The 19764-nt window shown below is 42.6% G+C and overlaps 1 protein-coding gene and 1 long non-coding RNA gene across 4 annotated transcripts in view; one reads left to right on the forward strand and one right to left on the reverse strand.

The window, feature by feature from the left end:
* The window catches only part of LOC105545174, a 38863-nt gene extending 32612 nt beyond the window's left edge, over positions 1–6251 (reverse strand). Inside the window, exon 1 of the long non-coding RNA XR_001006879.1 lies at positions 6082–6251. This is a non-coding gene — a long non-coding RNA (uncharacterized LOC105545174). The remainder of the gene's footprint in view (positions 1–6081) is intronic.
* Positions 6252–6376: 125 nt separating this feature from the next.
* Positions 6377–17672, forward strand: UCHL1 (ubiquitin carboxyl-terminal esterase L1 (ubiquitin thiolesterase)). 3 transcript variants are annotated; one of them, XM_011987975.1, is made up of 9 exons: positions 6377–6533; positions 6639–6650; positions 7119–7247; positions 10157–10307; positions 11228–11313; positions 11389–11436; positions 12730–12796; positions 13708–13766; positions 17227–17672. In XM_011987975.1, the coding sequence occupies exons 1-9, from the start codon at positions 6501–6503 to the stop codon at positions 17311–17313; spliced, it is 672 nt and encodes a 223-aa protein (XP_011843365.1). In that variant the 5' UTR covers positions 6377–6500; the 3' UTR covers positions 17314–17672. The 3 variants fall into 3 exon arrangements, with proteins under 3 accessions (XP_011843365.1, XP_011843366.1, XP_011843367.1); XM_011987976.1 differs by having other exon boundaries at positions 11267–11313; XM_011987977.1 differs by lacking the exon at positions 11389–11436 and having other exon boundaries at positions 17227–17378.
* Positions 17673–19764: the final 2092 nt, after the last annotated feature.

The raw sequence follows: 19764 nt of genomic DNA on the forward strand, positions 1-19764 counted from the left end.
CAGGCTAATTTTTATATTTTCAGTAGAGATGGGATTTCACCATGTTGGTCAGGCTGGTCTTGAACTCCTGACCTCAGGTGACCCACCTGCCTCAGCTTCCCAAAGTGCTGGGATTACAGGCGTGAACCACTGCGCTCAGCATGCTTTCTTATGTAAACTAATATTTTCCTCTGATTTCTATCTGTTTGTCCTGAATTCTTAAGATTTCAAGCTTCCTGCCCGTCCCACTCCAACAGAAGTTCTTTCTACCACATCATTAACAGATATTCATCAAGTCTTTGAAAAGTTCCAGGCATGGTGTGGCAGACACTGGTAGCTGCCTGTCAAGTAGCCTTGCCCCTACCCTATTCCTTGGTGGCAAAGCCCACCTTACTTCTTGGAGTCTAAAAATGCTACATGTTTACTTTGTCAGCCTCTCTTTTGACTAGTGCATGAACATGTTATTAAATTCAGGCCAATGGTACCTAAAAGGAATTCTTCAGCAGGGTGGGGCTTCTGCAAAAACTTCAAACTTGAGAAAGAGCAAGAGTGAAAGAGAATATCATCTTCCTTCTTGCCTTTGGACCTTGTGTGAGGATGTGATTCTTACAACTTCTGTAGGCACCTTACAACCATTATAGATGACACTTTCAACAATAACATAAAGACAATGGACTGGAAAGATGGAAAAACCCTAAATTCTTGATAAGATCATTGAGCCATGTGTGAAATTTGTCAGAATCAAAATGGAGTCACTTGTGTTAAAAACAAAAAACAGGCCGGGCAAGGTGGCTCAGGCCTGTAATCCCAGCACTTTGGGACGCCGAGGCAGGTGAATCATCTGAGGTTGGGAGTTCGAGACCAGCCTGACCAACATGGAGAAACTCTGTCTCTACTAAAAATACAAAATTAGCTGGGTGTGGTGGCACATGCCTGTAATCCCCGCTACTAGGGAGGCTGAGGCAGGAGAATTGCTTGAACCCGATAGGGGAAGGTTGTGGTGAGCTGAGATTGCACCGCCATTGCACTCCAGCCTAGCAACAAGAGTGAAACTCCGTCTCAAAAAAAAAAAAAAAAAAAAAAAAAGAAGAAGAACTTAGCCAGGTGTGGTGGTGCACCTGCATTCCCAGCTACTCAGGGCGCTGACACAGGACGATAGCTTGAGCCCAGAAGTCAAGGCTGTCGTACACTATGATCCTGCTACTGCACTCTAGCCTAGGTGTCACATCAAGACCCCGTCTCAAAACAAAAACAAGACCAGGCACCATGGCTCACATCTGTAATCCCAGCCCTTTGGGAGGCCAAGGAGGGTGGATCACCTGAGGTCAGGAGTTCAAGACCAGCCTGACCAACATGGTGAAACCCCATCTCTACTAAAAAATACTAAAAATACAAAATTAGTTGGGCATGGTGGCACGTCCTATAATCCCAGCTACTCAGGAAGCTGAGGCAGGAGAATCGCTTGAACATGGGAGGCGGAGGTGGCAGTGAGCCAAGATTGCACCACTGCACTCCAGCCTGGGCAACAAGAGCAAAACCCTGTTTCAAAAAACAAAAAGAGAAACAAAAAACAAACAAACCACAAAAAGCCTCTGACAAATAGAGCTGGGAAAGCCAGGAAGATAATGAGTCTCATGCATAAATGCCTGATAACAAAAACTATCACAGAAGACTGCAAAACCCGCAACTTTGTACAAAGGCCATCATAATTTTACATAAAAAATCCTTCCACAAGGACATGTGCCCAGAAACTGCTTGTCCAGCCTCAGACTGGTGTCACCCTTGTTATTGATCCTCGTAGCCAAGGATAAGTATTTCAAAACGATTATGTAATATTCCTTGTTTGCCCTTAAAATACCTTTGTCTTCTTGTATCTTCCCTAATACACACACGGTTTACTATGGCATGTGTATTCCCATTGCAATGCCCTATTCCTGAATAAATATCACCTTCTTTTAGAAAACATTTCTCCGTTATTTATGTTGACACATGGACAACCCTAGAACCACCAACCTCCAGTCATTGAGTTAAGAGAGGCAATTAACATCCCTAAGCTTTCAGTCAGTTTTAGTTGGGTATTCTGCCCTTGGTAGACATAGTATAATACAGCAGTCCCCAGCCTTTTTGGCCCCAGGGACCAGTTTCATGGAAGACAATTTTTCCATGGACTAGGGGTGGGAATGGTTTTGGGATGAAACTGTTCCACCTCAGACCATCAGTCATTAGATTCTCATGAGAAGTGCACAACCTAGATCTCTCGCACGTGCAGTTCATAATAGGATTTATGCTCCTATGAGAATCTAATACTGCTGCTGATCTGACAGGAGGCGGAGCTCAGGCAGTAATGTTTGCTCACCCGCCGCTCACCTCTTGCGGTGCCACTCATTTCCTAACAGGCCACAGACCCGTACCAGTCCTCAGCCTGGGACGTGAGGACTCCTGGTATAATATAGTACAGTGGTCAAGAGTACAAACTGTCTGTGGTCAAATTTCAGTTCTCAAGATTTAAATAACCATAGGCAAAGAACTTAACCTTTCTGATCTTCATTTCTAAATGAGAATAATAATAGTAACCTACCTAGTAGGTTGTTACGTTGATTAAAAGGGTTAATACATATAAAACACATAGAAGTAGTGCCGGGCATCCGTAAGCAATCAATAAGTGTTAGCTATGATTACGCTGCCAAAAGCATGCTCACCATTACATGTGAATAATTTACATAAATGTTGAACCACTCCAATTATTAAGTGCTTTCTTATATAAACTAATGTTTTCCTCTGACTTCTACCTGTCTGTCCTCTATTCTTAATCATAAAGATTACTCTCTCCCTCTTTGTATTTTTGAGCATTGGTATCAATGTAACTCCCCTCCCCAATCCCCAAACACACACACAAACCCGTTCTCTTCTCCATATCATATACTGTCTTCTCAATTTCTTCAACCACCTTTGTTCATTATTTTGGCACTCCGTCTCTGTAAACTCTCTAATATGTCAATGTCTCTTTTGAAGTGTGATAGTTCGAATTTTCAGTTGAAAGGTATTTATCGAGTGTTCATTATATGCCAGGCTGGGCATCATAATCCAGTTATAGTCTGGTCAATTCTGCCAAAGGTTAGCAAATACCTGGTTATCCTTACCACTTTCCCATACTCATGGTAGACACCACTAATCAATCACAGCATTTTTCCCCCCTACTGGATTCAGGACTCTCCTTCAGGAACCTACTATGATTAAAATGAAATTGAGTCTCTCATTCCTGGTATAAATGAAGATTGCACTAGCTTTATAGTCAAATTATGACACCTGAAATATTTGACTCTTTTTCTCAGGTACTGTTCACAAAGCCAGGTCTAACTCATTAATGCATCTTTAAATGATTTTTTAAAAAATGTTTTTCCTTCTGGTCTCTGTGTATTTATTTTCAAATGGTTATAATCAAACTATTGTGATGTTTTCACTTGATATTTTCCAAATTATTTCATACTTTTGCAATCATAGCATCAAGAAAAAAGTTAATATAAAGATTAACTATATTGTGATAATTGACAACTGTACTACAATATAGAGCCTTACACATATTCCTGTTACATTTTTAATAGCTTTATTGTGATACCTGAACCCACTTAAAGTTTTTTAGTATATTCACAGGGTTGTGTAATCATCACCTAAATCCCTATTAAATTTCATCATTTATTTTAAACTTATTTTTTAATCCCCAAATTCTGCCATTTATTATTTATTTCAAGAGATGGGGTCTCACTCTGTTGCCCAGGTTGGAGTGCAGTCATGCCATTACAGGCTCATTGTAGCCTCAAATTCCTAGGCTCAAGCAATCCTCCCACTTCGGCCTCCCAAGTAGCTGGGACTACAGGTACACACCACCACACCTGGCTAATAATTCTGCCATTTAGACTGCTTATTCTTGCTTATATGTGTGAACTCTCTTTTTCTCTGCTGTAATAAAATGGCACCAGACAAGGTTAAAACCATTGTCAGGTGGCTACAGGTTGAGGTAACTCATCCAGTACCCCTTATTTTTTTAAAGGTAGAATCAATTAAATAAGCTATAAAACCACCTCAACTGTGGTATCAACCAATGCCAACCCTGGCAGCATAAGAAATACAATGACAGTGTTCTACCTGTCCATCCAGTTAATAACTCCCAAAGAAAAGAAGGTAAGTTCTGGTTGGCATAACTTGTTCTAAATGCATCCATCTTATTGCTTCTAAAAGTAAAAAATTATGAGTCCTAACATTTGGCTAAATTTAGCTAATGACTGATATAAACACTTCTGGCCTGCAGTTTCAGCAGTATATTCCCAATCACCCCCTACTTCTTTTTTTTTTTTTTTTTTTTTTTTTAAAGATCAGGCTTAAGTTTGTTCATATCCAGTCTCTGGCATCTCTTTGTAAGCAAGGAGTTGTTTTATTCACTGCTCTGATGCTTCCTGGCACACAGTAGTCTACATATATGTATATACATATGTATATGTATATATATGTATACGTAGGCTACATATGTGTGTATATGTATACATATTTATATATGTATGTTAAGTGAATGAATTAATGCCTTCAACAAATATTTGACAGTGATTTCATGACTGCTTTTATTAGTTATTTTGGCAATCACTTATAACTGCTAACTTCTGCTTGCCCATCAGCCCTTAGCTTAAATGTTACTTCCTTCAGGATGCCTTCCTGATCCCCTCCACTAGTTTAGGTGCTCCTGATCTCTGCTCCCTTTCATACAACTCTTGTGACTGATAAAAATGGCATGAGGGAAATTTCCATGTTTATTGTGTTCATCTTTGTATCCCTAATTCCAAACTTCCCAAGCTTGGCACCCAGCACCCAGCAGGTTCTTAATATTTGTTGAGTGAATGAATAAATGAAGTAAATTGGAAATGTAATTTGTCTTTGTCTAAAGGCAATAACTCATTCAATATAACCTTGTCACTTGTCTTGACCTTCACCTCCTTTTTTCTTTAACAACCTTATTGAGGGAAAATTTACATACCATAAGATTCACCCATTAAGCTCTTCTTACTAATTTTTTTCTCTCTCATTTTTGTGTGTGAAGGTCATTTTCTAATGGCAAAAATGGAAAGAAAATAGAAGTAGAATGTTGTGGAATCTTAGATAATGAATGGGCTCTTAGAGCCCAGTTTAGCAGGGTTTACGTCTCAGTTTTACTTTTCAATTGTGACTGTAAGCAAATTAACTTCTGTAGGCCTGGGATTCTGATCTGTAAAATTGCACTAATATGAATCTCTTCCTGGGCTCCTCTAAGGATTAAATGAGACGACACATGCAAAGGATCCCCAAAAACAATAACTCAAAAAACGTTGATTCCCTCCCTTCCCTCTGTCATCTGTTAACCTCAACTTCCTAAATAGAAAGTCTATTCTTTTGCCATCATCATTATTTTGTTTGGAGCCTATTTTTAAAAAATACTCAACCTTCTTGCTTCCTTCGCTACCTAAGTATTTCTGCAAGCCCACTTTATTTTGCAGCTTAGCTTTCCTGGCACAATTCTTACAGATTTTGGTCTCTTTTAAAATTCATTCTTCAGCATATGCTTTCTCTCTCCATCTTTTGAATGTGTTGGTGGGAAAACCCCACCTGAGATGACTAGAGAACAGTGGTTTCCTTGGTTACCATTCCCTTTCTTCTTCATTGGGAGTATTCTGCGGTGAACTCAGAAATTTTATTTTTCAAAGCTTCCCATTCTTTTAAAAATGCTTTTCCTTTTACAGCCTCTCGCTCAAAATCATACCCTTCTTTTCCCTGGATCTGTTTTCTAAAGTCTCCAACCGCCTGCCTTCTCTGTGTCTTGTATTACCCTCACATCCCCCAGCTTTCTACTGCTCTCCCAGGACCAACCATTTCTTCCCCGGGAGTCACATTACATCAGCATTCCTAATGCAGTATCTGTTATCTGCCAGATTCTGCTTTATTCTAGGCAGTCACTTAAAAATGAACCTCGGTACTGGTCTAACTTAACATGGAGGAGGAATTGTCTAAGGTTAAACGCAAACTGCTGAGAGATTTGGGGTGGGGGGCACACATTTACATTCATTCATATTAAATATATACCTGTTGAATTTGTGCTTTTTCTCAAATGCTTCAGAGACCCGAGCTTTAGGGTAATTGGGATGGTAGAAAGGATGGGTTTCCAGAAACTTCGCCCAAAATTAAAGACTCCATCAAAAGGACTGCTCCATACACTCAAGCAACACCCACCAACAAATCCCGTCTCCACAACCACCAGATTATCTCACCGGCGAGTGAGACTGCAAGGTTTGGGGGCCCGGCCGTACCACTCCGCGCTGCGCACGGGGGTTTCGTACCCATCTGGCCGCGACCGGCCGTTTCCCCCTCGCTTGGTTCTGCCCCTGCTCCCCCTGCGCAGGCCTCACAGTGCGTCTGGCCGGCGCTTTATAGCTGCAGCCTGGGCGGCTCCGCTAGCTGTTTTTCGTCTTCCCTGGGTTATTTCTGTGGGGCGCACCGCGAAGATGCAGCTCAAGCCGATGGAGATCAACCCCGAGGTAAGCGCCAGGTGCACCGCTGCTCGGAGAGCGCAAGGCCGAGGGAGAGGGAGCCGAGTCGCTGACCGGTTCGGTTTTGCTTTTTTCTTTGCATTTGCCTTTCAGATGCTGAACAAAGTGAGTGGCGTCTCGCGCCGTCTCTGGCCCCCTCCCCCGCGAGCGCCGAGGCGGGGGCGCCCACCGGCTGCGCCTGCTGGCAGAAACCAAGCCGCCCGCTGCGCACACCGGAGACGGCAGGGCTGGGGCGTGGGCTGGGCGCCCTTCCTGAGCCCCTGCATTTAGCGAAACCGGTCACGGGGAGACGGAGGGGCTGCGCCCCGTGGCGAGCTAGCGCCGAGCGGAGCTCCCGAGGGCGTGGCGCGGGCAGCACAGACTTGGCTGCACGGGCTTCGCGGGCGCCACGTGTGGGCCGCGCTTTGTGCTGTGTCATTGCGCCCGCCAGGGTGGGGGTGGCAGGGCGGGACTGGGGCTCCTCCCAGGCTCGGGTGCGGGCGCGGAGGGCGCGCGCCTGCTGGCCCCGCCCCCGGCAGGTGCCCGCGACCCGCGTGTCCTCGTGCCCCTGGCCGCCTTGTTTCCTCTCCGCAGGTGCTGTCCCGGCTGGGGGTCGCCGGCCAGTGGCGCTTCGTGGACGTGCTGGGGCTGGAAGAGGAGTCTCTGGGCTCGGTGCCAGCGCCTGCGTGCGCGCTGCTGCTGCTGTTTCCACTCACTGCCCAGGTAGGGCGTGGGGCCCAGGATGCGCGAGCCCCCGGTAGTGCACGCCGTTCCCCAACTTGAGGCGTCCGGGGCTTCCCGCCCCGCCACCTCCCCTGTAGGTGATGCGGGGCGCGCCTCTAAGCAAGGGAGGAGCCTGCATTTTCGTGGTACCTACTCCCTGGGCTCCTGTTCCAGCAGTGCCTATTGCCTTCTCTCCCATCCGACCACAACTGCTTTAAATTTGGAAGAGCGGCAGTGTCTCAGTTCCATCGATCCCGTTATCCAGGGAAATCATTCATCCTACTCATGAGTTCCCTCGAACTTGGGCTTTTTCGAGCCTCCGGTTCCAGGGAATGGCTGCTGGTTTCCCTTTAAGGGCTGTAGCCTGTCAACTCATTGTTTGCTTCTCAGACTCCCACATAGCTGTAGAATGGAGGGGGAAGGGCTATCCTAAATCGCAGGGAAACAATTAGGTTCGCTAATTCTCCGCCTCCATTGCCTGGGTTTCTGATAGTCTTAAGGCGTTCTTCTCACTTCTCCACTCCCACTACTTGCTCACTTGGTTTTTAGCCTCTTGAATGTATTTCTTAAAGCTTAATCATTTGTGTATGGCTTCTGTGCGGGAACCTCCTTCCTCTTCACTTATCCTGGTTCATCTCTGACCTTGTAGCTAAATGAAATGGGGGTTATTAGCTCAGTTTTGAAAGCACCTTTGCATTTCCCTTGAAATGATTTTCCTCCTCCAAATGTGTATGGATAGATGTATCTCAAAGACAGCATCAGATTTTTTTTTTTTTTTTTTTTTGTTAAAGGATAGGATATTTGCTGTCTTGTGATGTATGGAATCCCAGTCATTAGCATGGCATTGGCTTATCTCCTGTTGTCACTTGACTGCTGATGTGGGAGAGATTGAAATTAGCTTTAGCAAAACTTGGGGCATCACTCCAAAGGTGAGGTTAACTGAAGCACCGTCCTAAGGCCAGGTGTTCTGGAAGCATCTGTAGCCAAAATCAAGAGTATGGGAAGTTCCAAGCCTTCTTCCTAGTAAATAAGCTAAGTATTATGGGTAAATACACTTATTACAGCTAATAAGATGATCTCACTGACATGTTTTTGTTGCTAAAGTCTTTTACTCGGGCTAAAAGGGAGCTGCCATATTGTTGGAAGTCGAATTAGCTTCTTGGTTGACCAAATCAGTCTCTTGTCTCCAGTTGAGCATCACACAGCGGTTTTTTTATTAGAGCGACCATGATGACTCGGAGGTTTTGAGCAGCATTCAGAGGCAAGGCCTCTGGGAGGCAGTGGTGCAGCATGTTTGCCTTTAAAAGCTGAGTGTTCTCCTTTTGCTGGATCTTATTAGAGAACATTCTAGTTTGTGTTATGTTTGAAAGAGCTCGATACTTTGTCCTTTAGTTTCAATTCAACCTATCAGATTTATCGAGCGCCTTTTCTGCTACATAGAATGCCTACTGGACAAAACACTGAAGCCAATTGAAAGAAAAGTTGAGATTTTATAGGCTGACTTCAAAGATGCTAATGTTAATTTAGAAGGCATTTAATTTTTGACTAAGGGAATATTATGACCCCCTACATGGACAACTTCTGAAACATTAAGTGCTAGTAAACTATTTACAGAATGATTTCCATGGAAGAGCTCAAGTAGCCCTAAAAGATGGGGCTATCCCCATTTTAATATTTCATCTAATTAGCCTAGAAAATGAAAGAAAAACTCTTACTGGTCAATGAATACTAAATTGAGGATCTAGTTAGATAGAAGCGAAAAAGTTCTGCTAGTTGGAGTTTAAGTTGATCTTCTGGGGTAAGAGATCTTACTCTTCTGTTAGTACCAGAGAGCAAGCTTAAACTTCAGTTTGTGTACAGAAATGCGAAGCTACTAGAGTTGGAAATATGTTTCTGATGGTCTGTCTGGTTTTGCTTATTATGGGAAATCAGTGTTTCTATATTAGTACCCTACTCTTTAACTGGGAAGTCCTAACTTATTTATTATATTTTGATTTTTTAGAGACAAGGTCTTGAACTCCTGAGCTCAAGTGATCCTCATGCCTCAGCCTCCCTAGTAGCTGGGATTATAGGTGCAAGCCACTGACCCTGGCTCAAGAAATGATAACTTCTAAGGTCTTTAAAGCTAGTTAGTGAAAAGTCCAGATAGGCTTACTAAATTACTGTACAAAAAGCTAGCAGATGCTTTGAGGAAATCCGTTTCCTAGTCCCATTCGCTTACCAGTCTCTATCCTCCTCCTCAAATTGCCAGTCTGTCCTCAAAGTAAACTGTTTAGCTGGCAAGGACAAGCTAGTGTCACATCTTCCTCTTGTAAAATCACAGCCCAATACCCTGAACCAGTTGTCTTTCCTTCCTTAAAAAGAGGGTGGAGGGGGAATGGTTAATTTCTTTCACTTGCTGTTTTCAGCAGTTAAGGCTGTTTTTGTTTTTGAAGTGAAGTGTACTTGAGCCGAGTAGAAGTAGAACTTGAAAGAATAGTGAAATGTAAACCAGCTGGTGCTCTTGTTGGGCATTCAATTGACTGAAGCTTGATTAAGGATGCCTATGTGAAATACGGTTAAGTGTTAAAGAGAGAAAATAATGAACTGGTTTGTTTTCTGACTTCATGACACCATTTTGGGCTGAAAGGTTGCAGTGGTGTCTAGACACAGCCTTGGGCAGTATCCAATGCAGTCACTGCACTGCAGCACCAGGGTGGAGTCTCCGAACCTCTCAGAGCCCCACTGGCCAGCGTGGGTGTGGGAGGCAGACAGACGGGCCCTTCTCTGGGAGTTGACCAGCATGTAGAACTAAGGCTCCTGGTCACACATCCCCCTGGTGTTTCCATTTAGGTGGTAGAACTCACGGTGCTACCATCTGTTCTTTGCACTTTCATTCTGAGATGTAAAAACGCTTTTTACATTCGCAGCATGAAAACTTCAGGAAAAAACAGATTGAAGAGCTGAAGGGACAAGAAGTTAGTCCTAAAGTGTACTTCATGAAGCAGACCATTGGGAATTCCTGTGGCACAATCGGACTTATACACGCAGTGGCCAATAATCAAGATAAACTCGGATTTGGTAGGTGTGGGTTTTGAGGCCAGTCATCCGAAGCTTGCACTTGAAACATGGAGTTCAGAAACACTGTGTTCCCGAGGTCAGAGATGCTGTACCTTTTGAACCCATTTTGTAATGATGGTGTCACACGCTTAAACTGACTCACAGTCTTCCTCAGAAAGGATTCCTAGCATTTCTGAATTTTGAAATGGTCCCATTTCACAAATTTTAGAGCTGAAAGTTCAAATTTTGAGGTCTTTTGAAATATGTTGTTCTTGCTATAGGTTTGTAATTAGTGTCTCTTGGGCTTGTCCACACTGAGCAGTAACAAAATGCTTACGTCAGTGGTTATCCAGTCAGATGTCTCTATGCTGGACTGTTGTGTTTCTTTACATTTCTATTCAAGATCTTTATTTTCCATCTGAATAACTGAATTACTAAGGTTGAATTTTCTACCCCAAAATAATAATCTTGGTTTGGGAACCATTTTAGATTAGAACATGATTATAGTGTCATGTATATAATAGATGTGAACTGTACATTCTTAGGTGCTGTAGATACAGCAGGTAAACAAGGCAGCCCCGGCTTTTATGGCTGTAGAAATCTCAAATACGTGTTACAGATTAAGAATTGCTGTGAAAAAGTGACAGAGATTTGAGAGATGAGTGAAGTGGAAGGGAAAAAGGGGTCCGGGGTAGAAGAGAACAGAGGCAAGAAAGAGCTTGGCATATTGGGGGAGTGGAGCGACCTCTCTGGCTTGAAACTCGTGAATAGAGAGGGGTTAGAAAAAGAGGCTGGGGGAAAAGGTACAGCTCATCCACAACCCTGGAGGCAGTATTAAAGATTCACGTTGCTCAGCATGTTCGGCAAAGGCTTAAGTCAGCAATAAATATGTACCCATTTGTATTATTTTATCTGTGCTAACATCCATTTTTTCCTTTAAGAGGATGGATCAGTCCTGAAACAGTTTCTTTCTGAAACAGAGAAAATGTCCCCTGAAGACAGAGCAAAATGCTTTGAAAAGAATGAGGTAAGAGAACTTTCAGAGCATTGCCTTTAAATAACTCTAGAGATTTTTGTGCTAATTATTTTCTTTTTTTTGCAGGCCATACAGGCAGCCCATGATGCCGTGGCACAGGAAGGCCAATGTCGGGTAAATGCAAATACAAATCGGAGCCAGGCTGCCTGGGTGCTATCTGTGTTTCCACTGAAATTGTTCAGGAATATCTTACTGGAACACGGCAAATGTTATCCACCCAAGGCCAAATGACACCAGAAAGTTCTGCCCAAATAATGCTTTGACTAGACCTTTTCAAAAGGCTCTTCAGAAATTGTATTGGCTGTTGAAATCTTGAGTAAATTCAAACTGACAGTATTTTGTTTAGATCCAAATGAGTCTTATAGGCCAGGTATAGTTGCTCATGCCTGTAATCCCAACAATTTGAGAGGTCGAGGAGGGTGAATCACTTGAGCCCAGGAGTTTGAGACCAGCCTGGCAAACATGGTGAAATCCCATCTCCACAAAAAATACAAAGAGTAGCGAGGTCTGTAGTCCCAGCTATTCGGGAGGCTGAGGTGAGAGAATTGCCTGAGCCCTGGAGGCAGAGGTTGCAGTGAGCTGAGATCATGCCACTGCACTCTGGCCTGGGTGACCCTGTCTCAAAAACAGAAATGAGTCTTAGGGAATGTACACCTCTCCTAGTAAGTGAGCATTTCAAATAATCTTCACAGGCTGTTGGGGAGAATGAAATACACCACAAAGGACAAGTTCTAGAAGGTTTGAATGTACCATAATCTGATGAGAACCTCTGAGTCAGCTGCCAAATTTAAGTCAGATCTCAGTGTCCTTTTATATTAAAAAAAAAAAAAATTTTGGCAAGGTCAGGCTCCATTGCCCAGTCTGGAATGCAGTGGTGTGACCTTGGCTCACTGCAACAGTTCTCTCACCTCAGCCTCCCGAGTAGCTGGGATTACAAGTGCACACCACCAAGCCTACTAATTTTTATATTTTTTGTAGAGATGGGGTTTCAGCATGTTGTCTGGACTGGTCTTGAACTCTTGTGAGCTCAAGTGATCTGCCTGCCTCTGCCTCCCAAAGTGCTAGTATTACAGGCGTGAGCCACCATGCCCAGCCAGATCTCAGTGTCTTTATAACTACAACTGGCTGTGCCATTTTCTAGTATTGACCTTGCTTGAGATACTTAGCCTCTCTAAGCCTCAGTAAAAGTCCTGTAGTAATAGCATCCTCATAGAGTTGTTCTGACAGTTAACAGTATATTTACCTTAATGGGCTTAGCGTAGGGCCTAATGTAAGACATACATAAGTATTAGCTATAATTTTTTAAAATCAAATCAGTTCAAGCATATTTCACTTGAATTGCAAGATAATTTTTAAAATAAGTTCAGCTTACACTCATTTTCAAAAAAATGTCTTGACTTTCTTTAGGTAGATGACAAGGTGAATTTCCATTTCATTCTGTTTAACAACGTGGATGGCCACCTCTATGAACTGGGTAGGTTTCACTCCGTTTTTGGAACTTGATGTAGTTTCATGCATTGTTTCAGACTGAATCTCTTGATATATTGTTGTGTGACTTTATGGCACTTGGCATATCATCGTTTATAAAGCCACAGTAATAAAGTATTCCCATGAGGGCACTTAACCCCTTACTATCCCCAGAGCAACTTCCTGAGGCAACTGACCTAATCAGTGGCTTTAGTCAGAAACCATTGAAGAGCGTAGATCAGATCAGTGCCAGGTGAAGGTATATGTGATCAGACTTTCTTTTCCCATCTCCTCCTATAGCATACCCTAGTATCATCCTTTCTGGGCAAAGAATAAATCTGAAAAAGGATCAGTGCCTGAATATGACCTTACTTGTCTAAAAAGAATCTGGATATGTTGGAATAATTTCTATTAGCTAGTTTATGGCATCAAGAAAGACGACCTACCTTGTAAGATTCATTCCTTTTGAATGAATTAATGGAGAAAGACTTGTAACTGTGTTGTCTCAAGCCAAGATACCACCTACAGGCTTACAAAGGCAAGGGAATAGTGAAGGCAATCTAGTCATTGGAGGACAGATGAAATCTCAGGTGTCTCCTCTTCTTGCCTCCATCTTTCCTATACCCCAGAGACTGCATCTGACTTTTGCTCTGTGGCCCTTTCCTAGAGTTGGGGCACAGGCCCCTCCATTAGGGTAGCTGATTTGAGCTTGTACGATCTTGTAGACTAGAATTGCCTGGGATGGATGCCTAGGGACACTTGAACCTCATTTGCAGCCTGTTGCTTCATAACCAGGCTTCCTTTTGTGGGTTTGGCAGTGGTTTTTGGAAGAATCTAAAACTTCCATCTGGGCTAGGTAAGCATGGTAGCCAGAAAACATGCAGAGAAAATCGACGTGTCTGGCTTCTTTTGTTACAGATGGACGAATGCCTTTTCCGGTGAACCATGGCGCCAGTTCAGAGGGCACCCTGCTGCAGGTCATCTTTGGAATGCATCTCTTCCTAATGGGCCCCACAATTCTTTGGCCAAATTTTCTATTCTAAAGTGCTAACACTCTTCCAGGACAGCCAGCATCAGTTGCCTGGGTTAATAGCAGTCTTTAGGGCTGCAAGATCATCTTAGTAATTCTGTCTACCTTATTTTATTGTGAGTGGTTTTAAACAGGGCTTCAGAGACACCCTGAGTAATCTGTTTCATGTGCTGTCTTTAGTCCACAGTTAGAATTAGCCTGAAAGCTGTTGCTTTGCTTCCTGGTGGGATTAAGGTGACCATTGTCCTCGTCAGATTACATCATAGTTAAAAGACTCACGGAACAGTAGACTTTCATAATCCCTCTAAGACGACTGGATTTGGGTCAGTCTTGGAGGTAGTGTATTATAGGTTCTAGTTAGGTGGTTAAATTTAGGAGTTTTTCCTTCCCACATGGTCTACTGTTACAAGAACAAAAGAAGCAGATTTAAAATGCACCTGACAAAAACTCTTAATATCCAGGATCACTTTGTAACCATCCTGGACAGAAAAGTGATTCTGGACAAAGGTTGGTAGGTGACTCTAGGCCTTTTCACTAAAAAATGAGTGTCTAGAGTTGAATCAGTTTACTATTATAAAGGAAAAATGCTTAATTATGATATAATACAAAATACTGTTTTTAGCTTGCTGTGCTGAAGAAAAATACACAAAATGCTGTTAAAATATAACTATACTTCATTTGAGTAGTAGTAGTATCAAATCTTTGAAAAACTTGCTGTGTGCAGACCAGGACTCAGCAAGCATTTTCTATAAAGAGCCAAACAAAATATTTTAGGCTTTGTATGGCATATGGCTCCGTTGCAAGTATTCAGTTTTGCTGTTACAACTCAGCAGCCTATAGACCCTCTAAATGAATGTATGTAGCTGTTTTCCACCACCACAGGCTGGGTTAGGCCCACATGCTGCAGTTTACTGTACTTACGTGCTCTTCTAGGTGATACATGTCTTTTATAGAAATCCTTTAATGACACAATGAGGTAGGTATTATCCCCATTTCAGAGCTGAGAAAACTCAGAGTTTAAGGCCTGAGGTCAGTGACTTACATGGCAAACTATGGTTCAAACCTATATAGTCTGGCCAGGCACGGTGGCTCACGCCTATAATCCAGCACTTTGGGAGGCCAGAGTGGGAGGATCGCTTGAGCTCAGGAGTTCAAGACCAGCCTGGGCAAAATGGTGAAACCCTGTCTCTACTAAAAATACAAAAATTAGCCGGGCCTGGTGGTGCATGCCTGTAGTCCCAGCTGCTCGGGAGGCTGAGGCACAAGAATCGCTTGTACCTGGGAGGTGGAGGTTGCAGTGAGCCGAGATTGCACCACTGTATTCCAGTCTGGGCAACAGAGCAAGACTCTGTCTCAGAAGAAAAAAAAAAAGAAAACTTAGTCTGCATTTAGAGTTTGTGCTCTTAGCCACCGTACAATACCAATAGGACCTTTCATTAGAAAAGACCTCCCTTTGGAACTTCACAGACCTGATAGCCCCAAGGTGCTAGTGGACCACATTATGCCACTCTTAATAGGGAGGATTGATTGCGCTCGTCTGTCAGACACACCTGAGATCAGTTAAAGCTAATTCTTGGTATTCAAGAGGTATGTGGGAATAGGAGTATGGAATGAAGAATAGACCAGGAGAGCCAGGATGGGATGGAGGGGTTGCATGAGAAAATCAGAATTTACTTGGTGAGAATAAGAAAACAGAGGGAGAATTTCTGGTCTTTGATCCGTTTGGAGGAAAGACCCTAATCCTTCCTAGTGAAGCATTTAAGGTACATGCTAACTCATCTAACACTGCACTAATGCCATAAAAATGTGCCCCCCATTAGGATACTTACAAGGGTCATGTGAGTAGCATTTATAAGGTGTCGGGAAGGTAAAATTTTTCTATAGAGATGGGGCGGGAGGGACTCACTGTGTTGCCCAGGCTGGTCTTTAACTCTTGGACTCAAGTGATCTTTCTGCCTCAGCTTCCCAGAGTGCTGGGATTATAGGCGTGAGCCACAGTACCTGGCTAAAACCTTTTTTTTTTTTTTAAACTATTCGAATTAGAAACTTATTTAAAATTAAAAGAGTTTCTAAATTAAACCAGCATTTTAGTTAAAATTCTTACCCTAGGTAAGGCTGGTTCTATATGGTTAAAGATGTTTTAGGTTGTCTAAACTTCACACTAAATCATTAAACTGGTGAGAAGATACATGCACTTAACCCAAATATCCTAAACTTGGATGAATTAGGTCCCTGCACATTAGCTCTATAGAAGATGGTTATCCTCTTTAAAGATACAACTTTAGTAGTGAAATCAATATCTAGTAAAGTCAATTCAGGGAAGACAGGTCTGGAATATTGATATATTAAAAAACCTGGTAGAAGATAAAAGGTTGATGTCAATCCAGATACTCTTTGGTTGCTTTTTTTGAGAAAGGGTCTGGCTCTGTCATTCAGGCTGGAATGCAGTGGTGCAATCATGGCTTACTGTAGCCTTGAATTCCTTGCTCAAGCAATCCTCCCACCTCAGTCTTCTGAGTAGCCAGGACTAGAAGTGCACACCACCATGCCCAGCTAATTTTTCAAATTTTAGTAGAGATGTTGCTCAGGCTGGTCTTGAACTCCTGAGCTCAAGCCATCGGCTGCCTCAGCTTCCCAAAGTGCTGAGATTGCAGGCCTGAGCCATGTGGCCCAAACTCATTGAGTTGGTGATTTCTAAATTTTAGGAGTAATGTTACATTACCGTTCTGTATCATAGAGCATTCCCTTTCTCCTTCAGGTATCTTTCCTCTGGGCTTTTTGTTACAGATTCAACAGAGTAATATTTTTGATCCCCAAACAATTGTATCCTAGAAGTTGGTAAATAACCCTGGGATCAATTTTCTATTACCAGTCTTTGTCATCTAGATTTTTAAAAGTAGTAACGCATGTCACTTCACCATCATTCTTTAAGCTTCCATTGCTTGTGTGTACCTAGAATACCAGGTAAACATTAAGGCTGTTTTTTAAAATGTTTCTTAGAAGACAATTGTCTTGATTTTGGGAATTTCTGAGTTACAACTTGTCTTTTATGCCACCTTATGGAAGAAAGATCGATTTCCAATCTTTAGATTTGAGGAAAATAGCATTAATGGTTGTGTTTTTGTTGTTGGTTTTTTTTTTTTTTTTAAACTTTTCCAAAACCAGTTACAAGGTGAGAGAAGCACAAATCCATTTGGTGGAAGTGATAAAGAAGTCAAATCCATGATGTAACCCTGTCTTTCCCATTACCTGATTTTTTCCTTTAAGCCCTGGTTTTCAAATTAATGATGGAATTAAAGTTGATGAGGGTGAACTTTGAGCATTAATAGACCTAGGAGCCTTTCCCTATGTGACTTTCATTTTTGAGCTGTTGCTCTTTGGATATTAACAACATTTCTTTTTTCCAGGATGCTGCCAAGGTCTGCAGAGAATTCACCGAGCGTGAGCAAGGAGAAGTCCGCTTCTCTGCCGTGGCTCTCTGCAAGGCAGCCTAATTCTCTGTGGGAGGGACTTTGCTGATTTCCCCTCTTCCCTTCAACGTGAAAATATATACCGCCCCCCCCCCCCAATGCAGTCTACAATGCTTCAGTACTTGTGAAACACAGCTGTTCCGTTCTGCAGACACGCCTTCCCCTCAGCCACACCCAGGCGCTTAAGCACAAGTAGAGTGCACAGCTGTCCACTGGGCCGATGTGGTGTGAGCTTCAGATGGTGAAGCATTCTCCCCAGTGTATGTCTTGTATCCAATATCTAACGCTTTAAATGGCTACTTTGGTTTCTGTCTGTAAATTAAGACCTTGGATGTGGTTTAATTGTTTGTCCTCAAAAGGAATAAAACTTTTCTGCTGATAAGGTAGCCACAACTGATTCTCATTTTCTTTTACCCTTTCCCCAGCATGTCAGATGATTTTGGTAGTAATATATGAATGTCTTCCATATAGGTAACTCATATAGTGCTGGTAAGAATTACCATAAAAACATTGGTTTGGTGTGTCTTTGGATTTTTTTGCGTTTGTATTCCTTATGTATACCTGTAGAAACTAATCTTTAAAGATTTTTAAATAGGCAGATTTTATAGCACAATTCTAGACTTACAGAAATATTGAAGACAAAAAGAAAATACTGAAGACATTGTAGAAGTGCCATAAACCCACCATCCAGTTTCCTCTATTAATTGGGGTTCTCTAGAGGACAGAACTAATAGGATACATGTATTATATAAAGGGGAGTTGAGTGTTGACCCACACGATCAGGAGGTGAAGTCCCACAGTAGGCCCTCTGAAAGCTGAGGAGCAAGGAAGCCAGTTCGAGTCTCAAAACCTCGAAAGTAGGAAAACCAATAGTGCAGTCTTCACTCTGTAGTCAAAGGTCCAAGAATCCCAAAGCTGAAAAACTTGGGAGTCTGATATTCCAGGGGAGGACATATCCAGCACAGGAGAAAGATAGAGGCCAGGAGACTGGGCCAGTCTAGTCTTCCCACATTCTTCTGCCTGCTTTTATTGTGGCCACGCTGGCCGCTGAGTAGATTGTGCCCATGCAGATTGAGGGTGGGTGTGCCTCTCTCAGTCCACTGACTCAAATCTTAATCTCCTTTAGCAACACCCTCACAGACACCCAGGAACAATACTTTGCATCCTTTAAGTTGATGTTCAATATTAACCATCACAATTATTGACATGTTGATACACTGCTATTAAGTCCATAGCTTGTTTAGATTTCCTGAATGTTTCCCTAATGTCCTTTTTCTGTTTCAGGATCCCACCCAGGAGCCCACATGACTGTTACTTGCCCTGTCTCACCAGGCTCCTTTGGGCTCTGTCAGTTTCTCAGACTTCTCATTCTTTGACGACCTTGACAAATTTGAGTACCATCAAGTATTTTGTAAGGTGCCCCTCTATTGGGATTTGTCTAATGTTAGACTAGGGTTATGGGTTTTTGGGGAAGAAAACCACAGAGGCAAAGCACTGTTTTCATCATATGCTATAAAGGGTACATAAGCTAATTTATCACTGATTCTGGCCTCTTACCTGGCTGAGGTTGTGTTTGAAAGACTTCACTGTAAACTCACTCCCGCGGCCTTTTCCATGCTGTACTCTTAGGAAGTCACCATGCAAAGCCCACACTTAAGGAGCAGAGGTGTATCTTCTATCTCCTTGAGGCCCAAGTATCTATATGAATTATTGGGACTTCTTTTGGAAGGGAGAGTTGTCTTTTTTCTCCTATTTAACGATTTTTATCAGTATGACCTCATATCGTATACTTTAGATTTATATCATAACCCAGTACTACTTGTTGCCCACACTGTTCCGTTTTAGTTCTTGGGAGCTCTTTCAGTTGGCTCCTGTGTCGCTTTGACATACCCTAATCAGTGTGGTGTGTTTTGTTTTTCTTAGCAATTCTTACTGTCTAGAAATCAATTAAAAAAAAAAACAAAGCAAAATTCTTTGGCATTTGTTGTTAAACCTTACTTTATAGATCAATGTGCTCTTGTTTTATAGGATACACTATTATGTAATTTATAGGTTTTCATTAAAGATTAAATGAGGATGTCTGTTCTCAACAATGGACATGGAATGTAACAGTTCACTTCCAGTTACACAAAGTGAGGGAAGCGGGGAAGAAACCCAATGCTTCCTGCCTATACTGTGATCCTCACAGAAGGGCTCTGTCCTGTCTGGTGCCAGGAATCCAGATAACTTGGGTCTCAGCTGCCTTATTCACAGTTCTCTTAGCCCTGATTATGGTGGTAATACTCCTGATTCCAACTTTTTTTTTTTTGAGACAGGGTCTCACTCTGTCACTCCCACTGGAGTACAGTGGTGAGATCTTGGCTCACTGCGACTTCCAAATCCCAGGCTCAAGTGATTCTCCCATTTCAGCCCCCGCAAGTAGCTGGGACTACAGGCATGTGCCACCACACCCAGCTAATTTTGTATTTTCAGTGG

Source organism: Mandrillus leucophaeus, unplaced genomic scaffold (assembly GCF_000951045.1).
Source record: "Mandrillus leucophaeus isolate KB7577 unplaced genomic scaffold, Mleu.le_1.0 Scaffold320, whole genome shotgun sequence".
In the NCBI taxonomy this organism is placed as follows: domain Eukaryota; kingdom Metazoa; phylum Chordata; class Mammalia; order Primates; family Cercopithecidae; genus Mandrillus; species Mandrillus leucophaeus.